The sequence below is a fragment of the Patagioenas fasciata genome, chromosome 1, assembly GCF_037038585.1.
Source record: "Patagioenas fasciata isolate bPatFas1 chromosome 1, bPatFas1.hap1, whole genome shotgun sequence".
In the NCBI taxonomy this organism is placed as follows: Eukaryota; Metazoa; Chordata; class Aves; order Columbiformes; family Columbidae; genus Patagioenas; species Patagioenas fasciata.
In genome coordinates this window covers 55,433,825-55,453,247 of record NC_092520.1, presented here as the reverse complement: position 1 = coordinate 55,453,247, position 19,423 = coordinate 55,433,825, and the positions used below count along the sequence as shown (strand labels likewise).

The following is a 19,423-nucleotide window of genomic DNA, read 5'->3' as shown; positions in this document are numbered from 1 at the left end:
AGCCTAGATCTCAAGAGTTTTTGAGAGTGTGTCCTCTTTGACATATTTATTATCTCTGTACTTCTGTTATGCTAGAGTCTTGACATTTCAGTTAAATCCATAGTTGAAACAGAATTTATTCTTTAAGAATCCAGCAGATGCCTGAAGCTGTATCTCTGTTTTGAAGAGCTCACAGCTAATTCTGTGAGCACTGTGTATGTTATACAGTATTTGCTGTGTTATGTGAAGATATTGGATAGTTAAGATATAACTTGCCAACATGTAGCTTTCATCTACCCCATACCTTCTGCTACCATGGACCTATGGCATATGCCTCAGTCTTTTTTTTTTCCTCTTTTCTATCACTTCTCTGCTGCTTTTTCTGTTGTAGCTTTCTAACACAGAATCTCTTCAGCTTTTCCAGGAAAAAACACCATGGCATTTTGTTTTGCATCAGCTTATATATTTTTACTATACAAAGCTTTATTCCTCAGATTTTTTTTATGTCTGCATTTCTTTTTTAATCTCTTTCCTGCTTTGTTTCTCTTGCTTCTTTTCTTTTAATTTTCCTTTCATCTGCGTGACCATGTAAGAACTGAGCAGATCATAGTGGTCTGACCAATGCTTCTCCTCCTCTGGCAAGAAAGCAGTGGGGAGGAACCATGGAACATTCCCCAAAAAGGATGTAGTTAATGATACACCCATACACAATGCAAGAATAGAATAAGGGAGGAGTAATGTAAGTATTACTTTTGGAATGGTGCACCTAAAATATTGTTCCCTTTCTTCTATATTCAGAGCGAATATATTAGATTTATCATGCAAATTCACATCTCATCACTTTGAAATACCATTATTTGATGCTATTTATAACCAAAACATTTTTTATAGTGTTGTGTGCTTTTCCTGAAATCTTATTTTTACGCAGTCTCAGCAATGTATTTGTATGTCCCTTTCTTCGTATTGAGATTTAGGTAGTCTTCTTTGTGTAAATAAAAAGTGATCCAGACAACTGTTTTGTAATACGAGCCACAATAAAATCACAGGAGACATAACGTTTTTACTGAAAAAAAGTGTTAAAAATATTTAAACATGACCCTTGTTTAAACCATAGCATTAAAATATTTTATATAATATGAATATGAAATTACTTTTCTTCTGATTGCTTTCTAGCTACTGTCACAGATTGAGAAGCTTAAATCATCAGTGAGGGAAGACCTGAATAAAAATAACACCTTTTACAAGAGGAGAATAGAAGAATTGGGGCAGAGGCTTCAAGAGCAGAATGATCTGATTATTACTCAGAAGAAGCAGGTCTGTTTTGTGAAGCACTCTATGTTTCAGAGACCACAGGACACAGAGAAATGTTACACTAGCATTTGGTCTTTGATATGTCTCTTGTTGTGTAATTAACATTCCCCTTTGGAAATTATGTTGATAAGTGAGAATAGATCTGGAAAAGAGACATGGGAATGTAAACCAGGAATTAAACCGCAATTTAGAAGGAAAGTATTAATAAACTAAATGTTTTTAGTAATTTCAACGCAAAGTTAAAAGATTACTAGGTCGCAAAAGGCCTCTAGAGATGAAAAATTTCTGATAGTGAAAAAGATTTAATCTGTCACAAAATAATCATGATGAAATGTAGCATTTGAAATCTGAAAAGGCATGACTTCTCACACTAAAAGTGTAGTATCATATTTATCTCTGTGAGAATATATAATTAAATTATTACTGTATGAAACTTAAGAAGAGTAAGTGCCAGATTCTCCACCTGGGATGAGGCAATCCTGGTTATACGTACAAACTGGGGGACAAGAGGCTAGAGAACAGTACCATGGAAAGGGATCTGGGGTTCGGCTCGGTGGCAAGTTGAACACAAGCAGCAGTGTGCCGTGGCAGCCAGAACGGCCACCTGTGTCCTGGGGCGCATCAAGCACAGAATCACTGGCTGGTCAAGGGTGTTGATTGTCCCACTCTGCTCTGCACTGGTGCAGCTCCGCCTGGAGTGCTGGGGGCAGTTCTGGGCACCTCAATACAAGAAGAACATCAAACTATTTGAGTGTGTCCAGAGGAGGGTAACCAAGGTGGTGAAAGGCCTCAAGGACAAGGCTTATGCGGAGTGGTTGAGGTCACTTGGTTTGTTCAGTGTGGAGAAGAGAAGGATGAGGAGCAACTTCACCACAGTCTACACCTTCCTCAAGGCTGGCAGTGATGGGGAAGCTGCTGATCTCCTCTCTCTGGTGACCAGCGATAGGACACAAGGAAATGGAATGAAGCTGCGTTGGGGGAAGTTCAGATTGGACATTAGGAAAAGGTTCTTCACTGAGGGGATGTTAATTCACTGGAACAGGCTCCCCAGGGAAATGGTCGCAGCACAAAGTCTGTCAGAGCTCAAGAAGTGTCTGGACGAGGCTCTTAGTCATACACAGTTTAGTTTTAGGTAGCTCTGTGACAAGCAGGGAGTTGGGCTAGATGATCCTTATGGGTCCTTTCCAGCTTGAGATAGTCTGTGATTCTATGACATTATTTGCTTGGAAACAGATTGGTTTTTTTCTTAAAAATGCACTTTTGTTCAAACATAACAATAGATTTTTCGAGGTGATCAGTGGGCGAAGATCTGGCTGGCCTGGAATTTAGAGAATAGCATGATTTTGTGATCCTTACAACCTATTCCTCTGTTAGATGGTGCTTTCTTTACAAATCAACATCTGATTTTACATGTTTTTATTGAAATTAGTGTTAAACCTATACATAAGTGCTTAAATATTTGGAAAGACAAATAATAGCTTTTACATCTCCACCTTAATAGATTCATTAGCTGGAGCAATAGAGGATTTAATCCTAGACAGACTACTTGCTGTAAAATGACCTTTTAAAACAGTATATCCATAGATGTAAAATAGGTTCAGAGGGATCTGAGTTTGGTGTTTGTGAAATAGAATTGCGAAGATCTACATTCTCAATACCTGGAAACTGGAAGGGCTTGAGAAATAGCTAACACTTCTGTAGAGTCCAAAGTGAATGGACAATGAATTGAGGCACTACTTGTTATAACCAGACAGATGAATAAAAGACGACTAGGGTCCGGTATTTTGTGCCGGTTTCAGCTGACCTTGACTGTTGTCTACATGGCTTGGGTTTAGGTTCTCTTTTGGGAATGGGAGTGCATAACATTGTTTTAATGACAGAGGATTCACAAGTTTCCTGTCTTCTTTAGACTGAATTGCAACCAATTTGTTTCCTCTGTGTTCTCAGTTTTCTTCAGTGCATGTCTTGGTTGTCAGAGAAAACTGTGGAGCAAACAGAAGAGCTCTTTGTATATTTAAAATCAATCTGTTATCAAGTGCTTGCCTGAAGCGGAGCTGGACTTGCAAAGCTGAACATGAATTGCTGAAGCAGAACATATTGCAACTACCAGTGCTGAGGTGGCCCACAAGCCCACTTTCATTTCATTTTATAGCTTGTAAAAACGGGGTGTACAAAACCTGAGTTCACACAGGACAACAAACAGAAATATATCTTCAACATTCATTAAGCATGAATGAAATATGCATTAGGCAGAAGAATAGAGTTCCACAAACGTGATATTTTTTTCCCCAGATCATAAACAATAATTTGTTATGGAATAGTAGTCAAACTAGGTAGTTTGTACTAAGTGTGCATTTCTAGGTATTGGTCATTTACATTTGTAGCTGTTAACATATCTGTCTTTTCTCTTTTAGATAAAAGAATTGTCCACAAGATCAGTTGCAAACATTAAACCATATGATGGTAAGTACAAACTGTAAGAAAAAGCAGATTTTGTTTCTGATTTCAGCAGCTTGTCTGAAACAAATGTTACAATTAATTAGAAAATACAGGTATCAACTTTACTAACTAAATGTTGAAATCAAATCAGTACTGGCAATTTATTTGCGTTTCACAGGATGCCTCTTTATTTCCATGCCATGATTTCCGAAGTTCATGTTTTGCAGCTGTAAGGACTTCTAATGTTCCAAGTTAATTGCCTGAGTGGTGAAGAGATGTGAAATATAGCAACTCTGTTTTGTATCATGTAAACAACTTTTGGCTTTGCTTTATGAAGTGTAATTTTAATTGTTTCTTCATGCTTGACTGTCCTTAGGCTGCAGAACTCGAAAAAGGGAAAATACTGAAAGAGCAAACAAAATCAATTAATTTATCAGCTAAGTTACAGATGTTCCGAGAATTATAAGAACTCTGATATTTTTGTCTGTGCAGTGCTTTAACAACTGAAGTCCATTACAAGTAGCTAAGCCTGATAATAGTGTTTTGGGATGCAGTCCTGCACCACAAACACCCATGTAGCTGATGCTGCAGCTGCAGTGGCTTGAAGTAAGTTTATTGCAATGGATGATGACAGCTGGATTAATTCTAATCCCAGCGTGGAAACCATCTTGATTTATTAGCAGGACGTTGTCTTGAACTGAGTCTATGAGCAGGGAGTAGGTGAGTTTGAGGAGAGCACAGCAGTAGTGTGGCTGGCTGGCTTCTCAACTGGAGCCGATCGTATTCAGCTGCACAGAGGCACAGCCTGTGGTGCACAAGTGAATTTACTCCTAGGCCTCAAGCTGATCTGAGGAATGTAGGGTTGAAGTGATAATTCACTCCAAGGCTACACTCTCTACATGTTATAAACGGGGTTTGCACTAATTGATATGAAGCGTGGATGCAGAAGATCCTCTTTGGGCAATACAAGTGTTGATCAGGCCGGACTTGATGCTGGGCCAGGGTTTCTTCCCTGGGCCACACAGACAACATGCAAATGTGACCAAAGAGATGATCTGGCTAGTGCAGGTTCACTTTCCAGTTCGGTGACAATTTAGTAGTTTCTTTTCCTGGTTCTTAAAGTATTGAAAATGTTAAGCATATATAGAGACATACGTTTATGTTGTGAAGGACCAATTTTTACTTTGTAAACTATTTGTAACGCACCAAAAATTGCATACTTTATAAATATGATTAAATATTGCAACATTTATGAATCTGTCTATATCTGTTTACTGTAACACATTTAATTATTTTTTACTTTTATGCTGTTTTAGTGAATACAACTGTAGAGCATCTTGAGGAATCTAAACCAAGTCTACCATTGGCACATGGTAAGTTTTTTTGATAGGTCCAGATTCAGCACTTTCAAATCTAACACTCTATCTTCTCAAATGTGTTGCTTGTCAAATCAAAGCTGTAAGAGTAGCTATATTGAAATAATGTGATTCAAATTGCTTTGCTGTATGTCGACATTGAGGATTCCTATGAAGTACTTGTAAAAATGCACTATCGAAAAGACTAAATGAAAACAAAATGAAATAGTTTGAGAATATTTCCTAGCATGTGTATAGTATTGGAGCACTTTAAGATAAATTAAACTGATTGAGGAAATTTATGTTTTCTTCTAGAAAATATGCTTATTTTCTGGTATATGTATATACTTGATAGGTATGTGCATGAACTGGAATTTGTGTAGAGAAAAATGTGGAGATGTTATAGCCTTGAAATGCTGTATTTTTCTTGTAATTTTAAATATCAAGGAGGAAAAATACAGAAGACAATCAAAACAGACAGTCACCCCATCTAGAGTTCTTACAGGGTATGTCTGTAGTTATATTTAGATTATTATTTAGTTAGCTTAACTTAGGACATTGTGATATCGTTTAGTAATTGGGGGAAGAAATGAACCTCCACTTATATTGTTTGGTGCTTTATGAAAATAGTTTTCACTTTCTTCTCAGTATGCAAAGTAATGGAGAGTATTGTTACCATACCAGTATTCTGTGATCAATTCTTTACGTTCATTTGAATTGGGGGAGTAATAGGAAAAATGTGCTTTGAGCAAGTAAAATGCTCAAATGTTAAAACCAGTTTATTAATTATTTGAGCTATTGAACTATAATTAAATATTGATATTTTAAGCTATTATTTCTCTTATTTTTAAAATCTGTCAAGGGGAGAGGAGATGGAATTTGTCTAAGAGAAATATACAGAAGTTTTCTTTTTCAACAAATTCAAAAAGTTCTAAAAAGGGAGATGGAGACAAAGAGCAGTGTACAACAGAAGCTTTAGATAACTTGATGACAAATGAAAAACTGATGAAGTATTGATTTCAAAACATTTGTTGTGTCAAGGATTATTAAACTAAGGAAAATTTTTTATCATGTAGTAAAATTATTTTAAAAATACAGAGTTTTCTTACAAACCTATGCAAGGTAGCTGTTCATTGCTAAAAGTGAAACTGTATAGATGAAATGTTGTGTGTAATAACATATTAATATAGATTATTAATAATAGTATTTAAAAAAATCCAATTCTTTTTCATTCAAACCAGCTTCATTGCACCAACACAGTAGTGCTGGTTCTAGCTAAGAGATCTCACAGCAAGTAGCTTAGCTATTGCCTTGAATTTAAGAAACGAGTTTTATGAAGAATATTGCTGCTAAGTGCTCACACACCAAGCTTGTCAAGCATTGCTTTCTTAGTGCATTTACTGTCATTTGGAATGAGGAGGAGGACAGTTCTGTGAACATTAGTATTTTGTGTGCTCTGACAATTTATATCAGCTCATTCACGTTTCCTGATGTCTTGCTGCCCCAAATACGGAGTTCATGACACGTTACGAACCTTCTCAAGATAGAAGAGGCTGTTCCTGCTATTGATATATAAGAGATTCACTATCAGTTTGTTATGAAACCTCAAAGAAGGTGTTTCCTTCAGATGCCTTTGTTGATTATAATTTTATTTATCTCTGCAGGTCTGTTGTCTGCCCTCTTTCTTCCCTTCTGGATTTTTTTTTAAACTTATCCCACCTAATTTCTGGATATAAAGGTTATCAGAAATTATAGGGTCTTTCCCAAACTTTTCATGACCTCTCAAGGATTCATTTATGTACTGAATTAGGACATCATGGCTGCATCTCATGCCTTTGTGAAAATGAAAGGGCTTGCTGTCAACCTAAGCACACAAATTTATCTAGCACAGAGCATTTCTGAAATCACAAGAGTTATAGTTTTCCTACCAAGCAATTGCCTGTATGTGGAATACTTTTTTTTTCTTTTTATTTTTTTTTTCTGTTTGAAATTAAATTAATTCTAGAAAAGGCTCTCTTGTGTGAACTTAAGTACACTTTTCAAAGTTGCCTGGAAGTTTTTGCATCCTGAGATTAGTTCCTAAATCTGTGCTATGAAAAGATACCTGAATTATAAATGTGGTATCTTAGGTGTGAAGTTGTAGATTGTGTTAGCCTGGTGTTTTCGTGTTCATGTTCCTGATTTCTTGGGAGAGCTAACAGTCTGCCTTGAGTGCCATCCTAGCTGACTATTCTTATCTCACTTTCTGAGCTAGCTTTAGGGTTTTATCTTATCTTCCAAGATAATACTTAAGTCTCACGAAAAGGCAATGCTTTAATTATGTTTGGGTTTTTCTTAGTCATATTTTAAAATCATACTTTTGCTCCTATATTAGTCTTGAAATCTTAATACTTGTTCACTATTTAATCTTTGTTAGGTCAGTAATAGTAGACAGAATTGAAGACAGTAGTTAAAAAGCAAAGAAATTAAATTCAATAGTCCATTAAAACCTATGACTCGATCTTCAAACATGGTGTGGACCAAGGCCCAGCTATCATTAGGGACATAACTGAAGCATCTGAGGAAAATTTAGTCCAAGTAGTTTTCCTAGCCAGTTATCAGAGAAAAGGAGCATCTGCAGAGTTTGGTTCAGCAGAACTAAGATCTGCTCTTTGAAGTTGTCTGTGTCTCTTTGTTGAATGTAGGAGTCTGAGATGACTAGGCTCTTAACTAAGGAGGCCTTAGGTAGGTGTCAAAAATCTACCGTATTTAAGAATAGTGGTTTAAAATTAATATTTATGCTGCTTATCTGCAGTCTATGGCTTCCCATTGATTAGTTAGGAGAAAAATATATGAAGTGCATTGATTCAAAGATGAGAGTCAAAATTACAGATAGCACAGATTAAGTCTAGCAGCTGTTTGGATGTGAAATTTGAGTATAAATTAAAGGTGTAGATAATGAGTGTAGTCATGGCTTTCATCCTTGGTTTTCATAATACAAGTCCGAAGTGCTTACTGTAGGTGATATTCCGCTATAGATAATTCTAACACTTCTGTTCAGGCTAAAAGTACTTTACCATTTCATATTTTGGAGTAAATGGACAGGATTTCTCCTTTAAATATTGACCAGAAGACTTCCATTCCAATGGTATTGTCAGAATGTTGGGGTTTTTTAAACTAATAGATAAGAATAGAGAAATAATGTATGATATGCTTGAAATATTCACAGCCTGAATTCTTCATTATTGTTTGATATTTTTTCCTGTTCCACCTGCATAGAAATTGTCTTCAAATATTTAAAACTCATATTTTATGACTTGTCGAAGTATGCAAGGCAAATAATTTTTCAGTAGTATAATTATCCACTGAAGAAGTTAAGACAATCTGTACTTTTGATACATCTCATCTCTTTCTCCACACATTGTAGCTGGCAAAAAAAATATTCTGGAAGATGTGGAATGACAGACACATCATTGTGGAGGTCATCTGAAGGTTGCTGGCCTTAATGGTGACTAAGTATTAACATACAGGCCGGTGAGATATGAATATGACCAGCCTGCATTCAGACTGGTGTTGGAAACTGCAGCTTCACTAGGTTCAAGCCTGAAGCTGGCAGGAACCGTTCTCCTGAGGATAAAGGTAGAATTAGATTTGGAACTGAGGCTGACTGATGACATATGATGCGGATGTGTCTAGAATTTGCCAACGGACTAGGTATAGGATTTAACAATAAATTCTTTTAGGTTAGAGTCAGGTGTGGGACTGTTGAGGAGGACTGAATTAATTGCGCCAGGGAAGGTTTAGATTGGATATGAGGAAAAATTTCTTCACAGAAAGGGTTGTTGGGCACTGTAACAGGCTGCCCTGGGAAGTGGTTGAGTCACTATCCCTGAAGCTGTTTAAAAGACTTGTATATGAGGTTCTTTGGGACATGGTTTAGTGCCAGAGTTAGGTTATGGTTGCACTCTGTGATCTTGAGGGTCCCTTCCAATCAAAATGATTCTATGATTCTGTCAATTAGGTTTGGAGTTAAGGTGGTTCATGACAGCAACAGAAGTTGATTTATGGCAGGGTCTGCAAAGGTCTGGTATCACCCAGAGCCGCCTGGTTATTCAGGGATCACTGATCTTGGATTAGGGTTAGGATTAGATTTAGGCAGACAACAATTGGCAACTGAGACTTACAGTTAAGAAGGATCAGTTAAGCAAGGTAGCAGCAGCTAAATAGGTTTACGTATGATGTTGAAATTTATCTTTATTTCATAGCCAAGAAAGGGGTGGAGATGAGAGCCAGGGTTCAAGTAGTGTCAATGAACAAAGTGTAATTGAGGTTGCATCTGAACTGCAAGGCTGATGTAATCTCCAGTTCTACCAGTACTCTGGTAGTCCAAAGCAGGTGATCTCCTGGAGCCCAATGTGCCTCCTCCTGCCTTGCTTCAGCCTCCTGGGATCCTCTTCCAGTAAGGCAAGGACAGTTTGGGTGTTTATCTGGAGTAGGGAACAGATAAGTGACTAGGAACAAGTAATTTATATCTAGGCGTGAGTCCAAAAGGGAAGATAGGAGTCTGTCTAGGTTCAACACTCAGACTAGGTTGAAAACTAGGAGTACAATCTTGGCCAGTAAGGTCTGATGTTGAAGATGTTGATGTAAAGCAGCATCCGCTCAAGTCAGCTGGACTAGACTTAGTGCTGGTAATTTATAGGAAGGTAACTGGCTCTACTTAAGTCAGAAGTAGTGATTACTTGTTTAAGGCTAACACTGGATTGTGGCTTGGTGAGATTTTGGGCAAAAAGGTCTGATTAACTAGGGAAGGTTAAAATAATTCAGAGTAGTGAGGATTTCAGTTTGCATCAGCAGGATTGTTTTAGATATGAAGTTAGGAAAGATTGCTTTGTAAAGATTTGAGGCTTAGCTGGGTAGTCAGACTTGAAAGATTCCTAAAAATAAGCTTGATAATATTTAGGTGCTGCTGATTTCAAGGATGTGGGGTAAGGTAAGAGCTGAGAGGTCTGATCAAATAGCTAGAAGCAACACATCCCTGGAAAACATAAGGAGAGAGCTCCTTAGGGGAGTGATCTCTGCACCTGTCTATAAACCAGAGGAGTGCTGAACCAAGCTGTTTTTTCTTACATAGGATTCCAGTGTGTTTTTTAATAAATATCTCTTGGAACAAATGTACAGTAAAGAAAAAGAAAAGGCCTACTCATATTGGAGAAGTTGGTGTTACTAGACGTTGCACTCCCCTGTGTCTTAGCATTCAATCTCTATCGCCATGCAGTGAAGGACATCACCTGTAGCAAGTAATGCATTTTGGTTTTGCTCTTGCAACTGTTCTTTTACTGATTTTAACTTCCTCTGTTTCTAGTATACTGAGAAAGAGAAGCACGTACCTTACGCCAGATCAGCAGACTATTTTCAGGTCTGAGTTCTGGGGACTGGGCTTTAAATGAAATTTAAGTTACTTGACAAGGGCTTGTGCAGAGATGAGTCAGCTCCTTTAAGCAGATTGTGTTTGAGCAAAGTACAGGTAAAACAAGTATAGATTAAATCCAATTACAGAGCGACCGTCTTACTATCTGATAGGTTCAGCCAAGAAACTTGGAGGCCTCAATGCCTGTGCGGCTGAATTAAATCACCCTGAGAACATCCCTCATCCGTGCTTCTGGCTCTGTCCTCCAAAACAGGCTCACTGCCGGCTTTTGGGAGTGATCCCAAACTGTGCCTGAAGATTGTTTTGGAGAATTAAGTTACTTGGTGCAGGACAACAATGTGGCAGGAGCAGCTATAGGAGTTCAGTAGTGTGGAGGATCATATTCCAGTGCCCAGGAATACTCTGGCCACTGCTAAATTCTACGGCTTTAGAGACTGAAAGACCAGAAGCCTATTTATCAATCAGTCTCTTAGAGTTTTGCTTTTAAGTGTTTCCATAAAATACATTGACATTTGCATCTTGTTAGCATCTTGTGATGGTGTAAGAAGCATTTTTTTAGAGCTTCTTATTTAGTGCAAATTATAGGAGAGCAAATCTTAAGTCTTGTAACCTGCTTGGAAAAGCGGTGAGAAGCTGAATATAACCACAAGTATGGAAAACGTGGAGAGAGCAGCAGCCGTACCCAAGCATTTACAGCACTGCTTTTAGTCCCCTTCACATGGGGAATATTGCAGATGTGACAGTAAATGTCACTTAGCTCCAAGTGCTCATTTCACACTGATTATCCATCCCAGCGCACCCACGTTTGTGCCTTGTTGTATGGGAAGTGCTGCAGAGCAGGCACCTTTACTGCAGCGTCACCTCCTCTCCTTCTACCCATATGGTGTAGCAACCACTTATAGTGCCAGAGGTTTCTTGTGAAGGCTGGGGCAAATGTATGTTGGCCCAAAATATTGGCCGATAAATTCTTCTCGCCTATACTGCCAGTAGTTGAATGCTGCAGATACAGTTTGCGCATTTCTGTTTTTATTATAAGCTCTAGAAATTTAAATTCTAGTTTTCATTGAAATAAATTTATTTATGGAAGGCGAATATTAACATTTTAAAAACCTGAATTTTTATTATTCTACATATAAGCATTTTCCTGCATCTCTTGTATCTGAAGTCTATAAAGTTGTAAATAAACTGTACTCTGACTTCGTTTATATAAACCAAATGGTACCTGACAGCCTATAGAATTATAATTTCAATGTGTTTAGGAAGCTGTTTTCGGCAGAGGACATTTCAAGATTTCTTTAAAGAACATGAAAATACTGAGTCTCACGATATTGGAGTGATTGAAGATTTTTTAAAGTTGGTTTTATTGGAAATTATCATATATATATAAAATTTCTCTATCTTTTGCATGTATGGACTCAGTACTTAATAATTCTTTGGAATGATGAGTTAACATATTTTTTCCATATATTTTTCAGGATATCTATGGCTGTCCATTTTGTAAACTTTTTGTATCCAATGATGTATTAAAATTATTTAAAAATAAATTTTAAAATTCAAATACTCCTTATGAGAAATGAATGACAGTATTAATTTGCTTAATCCTAGGTGGTCTTGTCATTGTAGATGCCTCAAAACCTCCCACCTGGCCTCTGGGTGCCGCTCCAGAAGGGCGCAGGTTCTTCCGTGGTTGTGTGACATATCAACCCGACCTGTCCCCATGACTTGAAACTCTGTTATATCTGAGATGACACTAGACACCCATGTTTGGGCAAGTTAATCGTTCCTGAAGTGACTACTGTATTGGGGTGTCCTCTACAAAAATGTAACATCAAGGCAGTGAAGAGTCACGTTGCATTTGGTTTGTGATTGTTAAGCAGGTTGTCAGCAATTGGGAAAATTGACATCAGTGTGTTTTTTTGCCTAACTTTCCCACTCTGGACCTTGACCTTCTTCTGTCCTGTTTGTCTGGTGTTCCTGTTTTTCCTCATTATTAGAGCAGGCACCCTTGGTGCATATGCTGGAACCTATAGAGGAGCTTTCAGAAGAGGAAAAAGGTAATGGTTGATTCAGCTCAAAATGTAGTGGCATGTGTTTTTTGAAAATAAAAATGTAAATATTTCTTGACACCTACAGTATGTTTTCATTGTATTTGAGTATGCTTATGTGATTTGGGTGGGAACGTTCTTTCTGTCAGTCTCCTGTTTGCTATTGGTGCTTGCTAATATTATGATTTCCTTATCCAATTCAATGTTTTTATGGAAAGCTGGCTAACTCTTTAAATCAGGCATATTCCGTATGCCTGAAGGCACTTGAGCTAAGCAGAATGAAAATGTTTCATGGGGAATACTCCCTTACTGGAAGCTTCTTGGCATTGATGCTATCACAATGGATGCTTACTTCTTTTTCAAACTCTTTGTGAGAGGACAAGGAGTTCAGACAGAAGAAGGAGGTTGGTGGTGGAGGTTGAATCTGTCCACTTTCGTAGATGCACCCAAGATACTTCAGCAGGCAATCTCATTTATGCCTCCCTCCAAGTAGCTACAGCTCCAGCCAGGGTTGTGCAATTCTGAATGAAATTACATAGCTCAGCGGTGGCAGCTGTTCTTCTGCTTCGTTTCAGGAAATCTTGGAAAAGGCAACATTTACAGTGACAGAAGATAAAGTGTTCGTTCAACCTGCAGGGTATTCTTCTCCTGAAGAAGGGTAACAGTACTTCAGATGAAACACCAAATAGCTGAATGACATAATAATCTGTACCATGCGCAAAATTAAAATCAGTTTTGAGCCTTGTAGCCGATGAGTTTAAATTTTGAAGGAATGATGCTGTTTCAAAAACTAAATTGCCATTTGAATACCTCTGCACGTAAGTGAGAGGTGTTTCCCCAGGGAAAACCCAGTGACTCTGAACAATCTGAAATAAAGACTGCTCGCATTTTTGCCGTGCTTTCTGCTATTGCTCTTGCTTGCCATCTTCTCTCTTGATGGATTGTCTTTGATTCTTCTGCTGTGCCTAAAGGCATGGCCCGCAGTACACAAGAGAAAAAGAAAGAATGCAGTCTGAAAAGATAGACCAAGATTTTTTTGTTTTCAGTGACAGCCCTGTAAAAGGGAGAGTGTGAAAATTCTTGACTTCTCAAATTATTTCACAGGCTTATGTAGGAGCTGAGACAGTGGGAGCAGACTTAAGGTCCCTTGTCTCCAAAGTCATCAAATATAGTATTTAGGGTTTTTTTAAAAAAACAAAAGTGAATAGGGAGACAGTTCCTTAAATACTTGGCTCCAGCAAAGAGGATTTGGCTTGAGCTAATTAGCAGGAATTAATATTGTCATTAATTAGGATAATGCTGGATAGTCTTGTTACCCTAATTAGTATGTAGTAATTATGAATTTAAAAATTATTTTAGATGGATCTGTATTGTTGTGAGGATTAACATCTGAAAGGGACAGGATTTTCAGAAGGCTCCTTGGAGCCTTCCACTTAACAATGTCTCATGCCTGGTTTTCTGGGAAGATTTCATGCTGCGTAATGCCCCTTTTCCTGACCAGATATAGTCTGATAGCCCTATGTTTCCACACCGACCCATAGTTTGCCTCTTCTAGGACTCAGCTCTCCATCAAATCACTTTTAATCCCACCTCTCTCAGGGACTGAGTTGTCCACACAGTCCCCAAGGGCAGTTTCTGCCAGATTTTGTCCTCTTCAGCACAGATCTCTTAGTATGGTAGCTGGACATTTTTTCAGTTTTCATTACATATAGTTCTTTCACAGATCCATAGAAAGCCACTGCCTCAAAACAACCTAAATATCATTTGTGTATCTTGAGGCTTTTTTGGGTCCTCTTCAGGTTGCTTATCTTTCCCTTAAAGAAAAATGAAAACTAAAGGAAAACTAAACTTTTTAAGCAGTTGTCATTTAAAAATAGGAAAACTGGCATGTTTGTTTTGAAAGAAAATGTTTGGAAGTCACAGTATGGAATAATTCCTTCATTTATGTCCTTGTCTGTGGGCTGGCATTCAGTAAAGTTTTATCTTGCCAAAGACACTTTATAGGCAGGTTCCCAATGGTATGTTTTGCTTCTCTCTTTCATCGTATGACCCTAGAATACTTTGGCTTAACTTAAATGTCAGTCTTTAATTTCGATGGAAGAATCTGTCTGATGATTCTTTATCTCTTGCATAAGAGGTCATGTCATTACTAGAACTTAAGGGAAAGAGATAGAAACTTCTTTGTCTGCTTTTAAGTATGTGTGATGTCATTGGCGCGTGGAAGAAAACACGACACTGAACTTTGTCCTTGAAAGAGTTTTGAAGTATTATCTGTCTTGTATTTTCTGTGAAACGGTCTGCCTCAGACTAAGGTTTTGTCTTTACTAAGACTTCTGAAAGTGTTACAGCTCTCCAAAGATTTGATTTTGGTAGGTGCTTTTTATCAGAGAACATGAAGTTGTTTGAAGCTCTTCTTGAGAACCTTTGTCATATTCCTGTTCTAATTCCTGCTAGAGCTCAGCTTTGATTTGAAATACCACTTTTAGAGAACTTAATTATCATAAGATACTCTTTCTTTATCAGAAGTTTCCAAACACAGTTCTGAAAGTAAAGATCTTTGTTGCTAAATATTCAGACATATATCTTTACAGCGATTCTGTAACAAGGAAAAATAAAAGATACTTGTGATGGTGAGTACAACGGCGCTGAGTTATAGATTCCTAGTGAGCTGACTTTTGTAAACTAGCCCAAGATTTTAGAAAGAAAACAACTCCTTGTAGACAAAAAGTGCGTGCGTATGTCTGTGGTGTTTCTAAAATGCATGCTTCAGTGCAGTTTTTAGTCGTCTCATGGACTGTGGATTTCTCAAATGTCTCTTAAATGTGTTTTTTTCCGTTCATATTTCAGAAGCTGAGAAAGGTGATCATAAAACAGGTAGAAGCAACCACCATTTAATAAATGCTTTGAAGACTGATCCTTCTTTAACTAAAGAATTACGAGTTGTTTTGGAGCAAGCCCTGGAGGAGAAGCTGGAAACCTTGGGAATTAAAGCAGTAAGATTATTTTGAGTTATTTAAAAGAGTGGTCGTCTTTGTCCCACTTTTTTGCTATTCTCTCACTCTTGTACCACAACCCTCAACCTATGAAATCCAAAGCTAAATTTCTGTGTGTTATAAATCGGTATAATTTACTAACCTGAGAGGATGCCCATCAGATTACAGCTGTGGAGGATATGGCTGCACTTGTGAGCAGTGTTACCAACTTCTGTGTGTTTTCTACAAGCTTTGTGCTATTTGAAGTTTAAGAGAGTGTATATGATTGTAGGATAGAAATCCTAGAAATAATAGCCCCTGTGTTTACAATACAATTTGTTTCTTTAGGGTGTTCGTGGTATCCCAAATGATCGCTTAAATAAAATTTTGCGTGCGATTGAATCTGCCAGAGAATGCAAACAGAAGCATGAGCCTGACATTCAGCGAATTCGAGAGCACCTTGAACGTCAAGTTAGCTTTAGGGTTGAGGAGAAATCGTCATCTTCTTATAGACCCATTTCCTGTTCTCAGCTTCCTCCACAAGGTTAAAATCTTCTTGTTTTGTTTATTCATTCTCTTACATTTTATAACTGCTGTTTTAAGGTTTTATTTAGCAACATCTCTGTGTAGCTGCTTTTGTAATTTTTGTAGAAATATGTCCTTTGGAGGGTTCTTGGCATGGTGTTTAACTGCAGAAATCTTTGGTCCTGTAATGCCAAACGTGGTAACTCTGAACTGCTCTGAAGAAAAAAAAATACTTTTGTTCTTCTTTTTCTGTAAAACTACAATCTGCAGTAGAGACATCTTTAATTTTAGAAATTAAATATAAAAGATACCAAACATTGCTTCTAATAATGAGATAATGTTTGTTGTAGATAAACAGAAGTTCAATCAATTGGGAATTTCTGCATCTGCCACAACACAAAAGCCAGTAAAACGGTCTTCAACAGCCGTCCGCCCAGCTGAACAAAGAACAGCCATCGCTCAGAATACATCTACACCAAAGTAAGAGATGCTGTTCTCATAGTACTCATACCTCAGGTAACAGTCCTGTGGGTTTGGGTTTTTGTGACTGCTGTGAACATCTCCTGCTAATATTTTGAGAACTGAGCAAAGAATTCATGTTACTTCAATATAAACTTTATGCTTACTTCGTTGACTGGCAGTGTTGAAATTACTTGTCTTCTTATTTTTAGATCCAGGAAGCCTTTTGGAAATGAAGTTTCCAGAAGGACATCTAGTACCACGTATGTTTTGTTCCCTTGTATTTTTGAAGAAACCATTTTTGGTGACTGAACATTTACATGCTTGCCACGCAAAAGCTGTTGTTAAGCTGAAATTAAACATTTTCTGGACTGTGTATTTCATATTTTGTTTTAAAGTATTATTCCACTTGAATCTGTTGTTATCATCCCTGAAAGACAGCATGTTCTCCTTTCAGCAGATGTATTCTTTATTGTGAACCAGAGAGGCACATTCGAAAAAATTGGGTAGTATCACTTCCTTTAGTTTTGTTCTCAGATGCTTTTTCTGAGCCAGTTAAAAGCATTCAAAGACTTTGGTAACCTTATTTCTTCATTTCATTGATATTTTTACACTATGATCAAAATGAAACACGATGTTTCAGATTCCACTCACATCAGGCACATTACTTAGTGATTTCCTGCACTGAAAAATTCCTGAATTAGTATTATGATTATGAATATTATTATAAATATAATATTATTATTAACAGAATATCAGAACAGACTTTCTGTGGTGCAGATTTCTTGACTCTGAGTTTTCCTATCCCTGTTGATCCATGAAAGCCTACTTTTGTTTGCATGGCGAGACTTGTTATATATTAGTCTGTTGTTTTGTAAAGATTGTTGCGTAGATGGAAATAATCTTATCTATACAGGAGATTATTTTGTGATAACTTTCCAAGTTTACTTAGCAGCATGATTTATTTAAAATAGTTTTATGGATAGGTGGAATTTATGGGAGTTCTTGTCTTTTTCACAGAAGAAAAACATGCTACAGGAATGGAAAATACAGGGAAGCTTAAATATGTATACATTAGTGCAGTCACTGAAACCCAGTAAGTCTTTGGTTTTTATGTGGTTTTTTGTATAGAACTCCACCATTCAGTTCAGAGGAAGAAGTAGATGAAGATGATATTAAGCAGTCTTACATATCACCAGAATTATTGGAAAAGCTGTCAAAAACATCAAGCAGCAACGTCAGCGCTTTTCAGAAGGTTCCTGCCAAAAGCGATATGGATGGGACGGAGGAAAGTGAAATTGAAGAAACTGGAACACCTGCCAAAACTTCAAAAGGTTTTTTCACTACTTTTGTATATGCATGTTCTAATAGCTGTGCATGATTTTGCATTTGCTGATAATATTTCTGTGTTACAAAACATGATGAAGGCGGCCTTGAGTGTATGTATATTTGTGCGCGCTTTATGTTTTTGCTAATACGTTTATATTAATATAGTACTTAGAGATGTAAGTTCAAACTAGATGTGTATCATGCTGTTTTATATAAATGTAGAAAAAGAGACAGTCTGTGGCTCAGAGAGACTTCTGTCTAATACATTTTTTCTCAGCCTTTTACTTGTTTTTACTTTGTGGGAGATTTCTAGATGGTTTACAGTAAAGCCCTTTACTTGTGAATGGAAACTGTCAATATAACTTTTTTTGTGAACTTTAGGAGCAGTTATTCAAAAACTGACCGAGCAAGTTGGAAAGAGCCTTTCTAACCATGGAAATAAGAACAAACCAGCTGGAGGGGTTAATGTTGCACAGGCATTTATTAAGAAAGAAGAGGTGCAAGAACTGAAGGTATCACTTCTAATAGCCGTTGTTATTTCATTAAGTAATTGAACTAGATATATGTCTTTTTTTTTTTTTTTTTTTTTTAATGCTGAAACTATGTTGATGCATAGAAGAACTCAAAGACAGTGTTGGAATTATAGCCTTTTAGTCTTTTTGAGTACGTCTGCACTGGTATATGGAAAAGCACTAGCAAGTGAGGGAGCTGTGGCAGGTGATCTCTTCATCCACACTTCTTATCAGCTTATGCCATGACTTTCTTGGGTCACTACAGGTAGCCCAGAGTTTGGGAACAATTGGTACCATTTTTATCTTCTATTCTAGCAGCATAGAGAGAGCCCTTCTTTACTTGCTTTCCTAGTATCTTGTTTTGATGAAGGAAAAAAATGAGTTTGCTTATCTAATATTTTAAAATATTTTTATTTCTAGAGCTTTCTCTGATACAGAACTTTTTAATACCTTTTAATGAGGGGACAAATTCAATTTCTGAGTATGGTCTTTGCTGTGTCTGTTTACAATCCTATACTGTTTTCAGACTATATCAGAGATCTCACTGATGTCTGTCCATTGAGTATGACATGTGTTCACAATCAGAATACTAACACAACTTATTCTTTGCTCCTCAGGCTCCCAAAGTCCCAGTCTTCCCCTCAGTTTAGAGGTTTATAATTGTTAACCACTTTGATGTGAATTGATATTTTCCTGAAGAATTTTTTAAAAAATCATAAAAGTTACTCAGAAGTCAACAGCGGATAGTGCTATTAATTTCAGTTTTAGTAGTTGTTATTAGATCAAAGTAGACATCCAAATACTAGGTCTAACATTCAATAAAATATTTTTTTACTAAATAAACAAATAATAATTACTGAAAATCCTGTTAGCCGTAATAAAACTGATACCTTGGGGCTTCCTGAGTAACATATGAATCTGAAGTTTATTACTCCTACCAGAAGAATGAAGTCCCTCCCATTGTGAGAGATGATCAGGTTCAAGACCACCAGAGGAACCTGTCATACATAAGTCCCTGGGACCTGACAAGATGCCACCCAGGGTCCTAAGGGAATTGGCTGATGTAGTTGTTTAGCCAGTTCTCATC

General features: G+C 37.2%; 1 protein-coding gene across 3 annotated transcripts in view; it reads left to right on the top strand.

Annotated features, from left to right (window-relative positions):
* DZIP1 (DAZ interacting zinc finger protein 1) overlaps window positions 1-19,423 on the top strand; it is a 40,629-nt gene that overhangs the window by 16,111 nt on the left and 5,095 nt on the right. For 2 of the 3 annotated variants that reach the window (XM_071806731.1, XM_065857977.2), the window contains 10 exons: window positions 1,153-1,293; window positions 3,705-3,753; window positions 5,046-5,102; window positions 12,489-12,548; window positions 15,387-15,532; window positions 15,860-16,055; window positions 16,387-16,516; window positions 16,708-16,758; window positions 17,627-17,829; window positions 18,206-18,336. In XM_071806731.1, the coding sequence (XP_071662832.1) occupies window positions 1,153-1,293; window positions 3,705-3,753; window positions 5,046-5,102; window positions 12,489-12,548; window positions 15,387-15,532; window positions 15,860-16,055; window positions 16,387-16,516; window positions 16,708-16,758; window positions 17,627-17,829; window positions 18,206-18,336 (1,164 nt within the window). The remainder of the gene's footprint in view (window positions 1-1,152; window positions 1,294-3,704; window positions 3,754-5,045; window positions 5,103-12,488; window positions 12,549-15,386; window positions 15,533-15,859; window positions 16,056-16,386; window positions 16,517-16,707; window positions 16,759-17,626; window positions 17,830-18,205; window positions 18,337-19,423) is intronic. The other variant, XM_065829170.2, reaches the window with a different exon arrangement.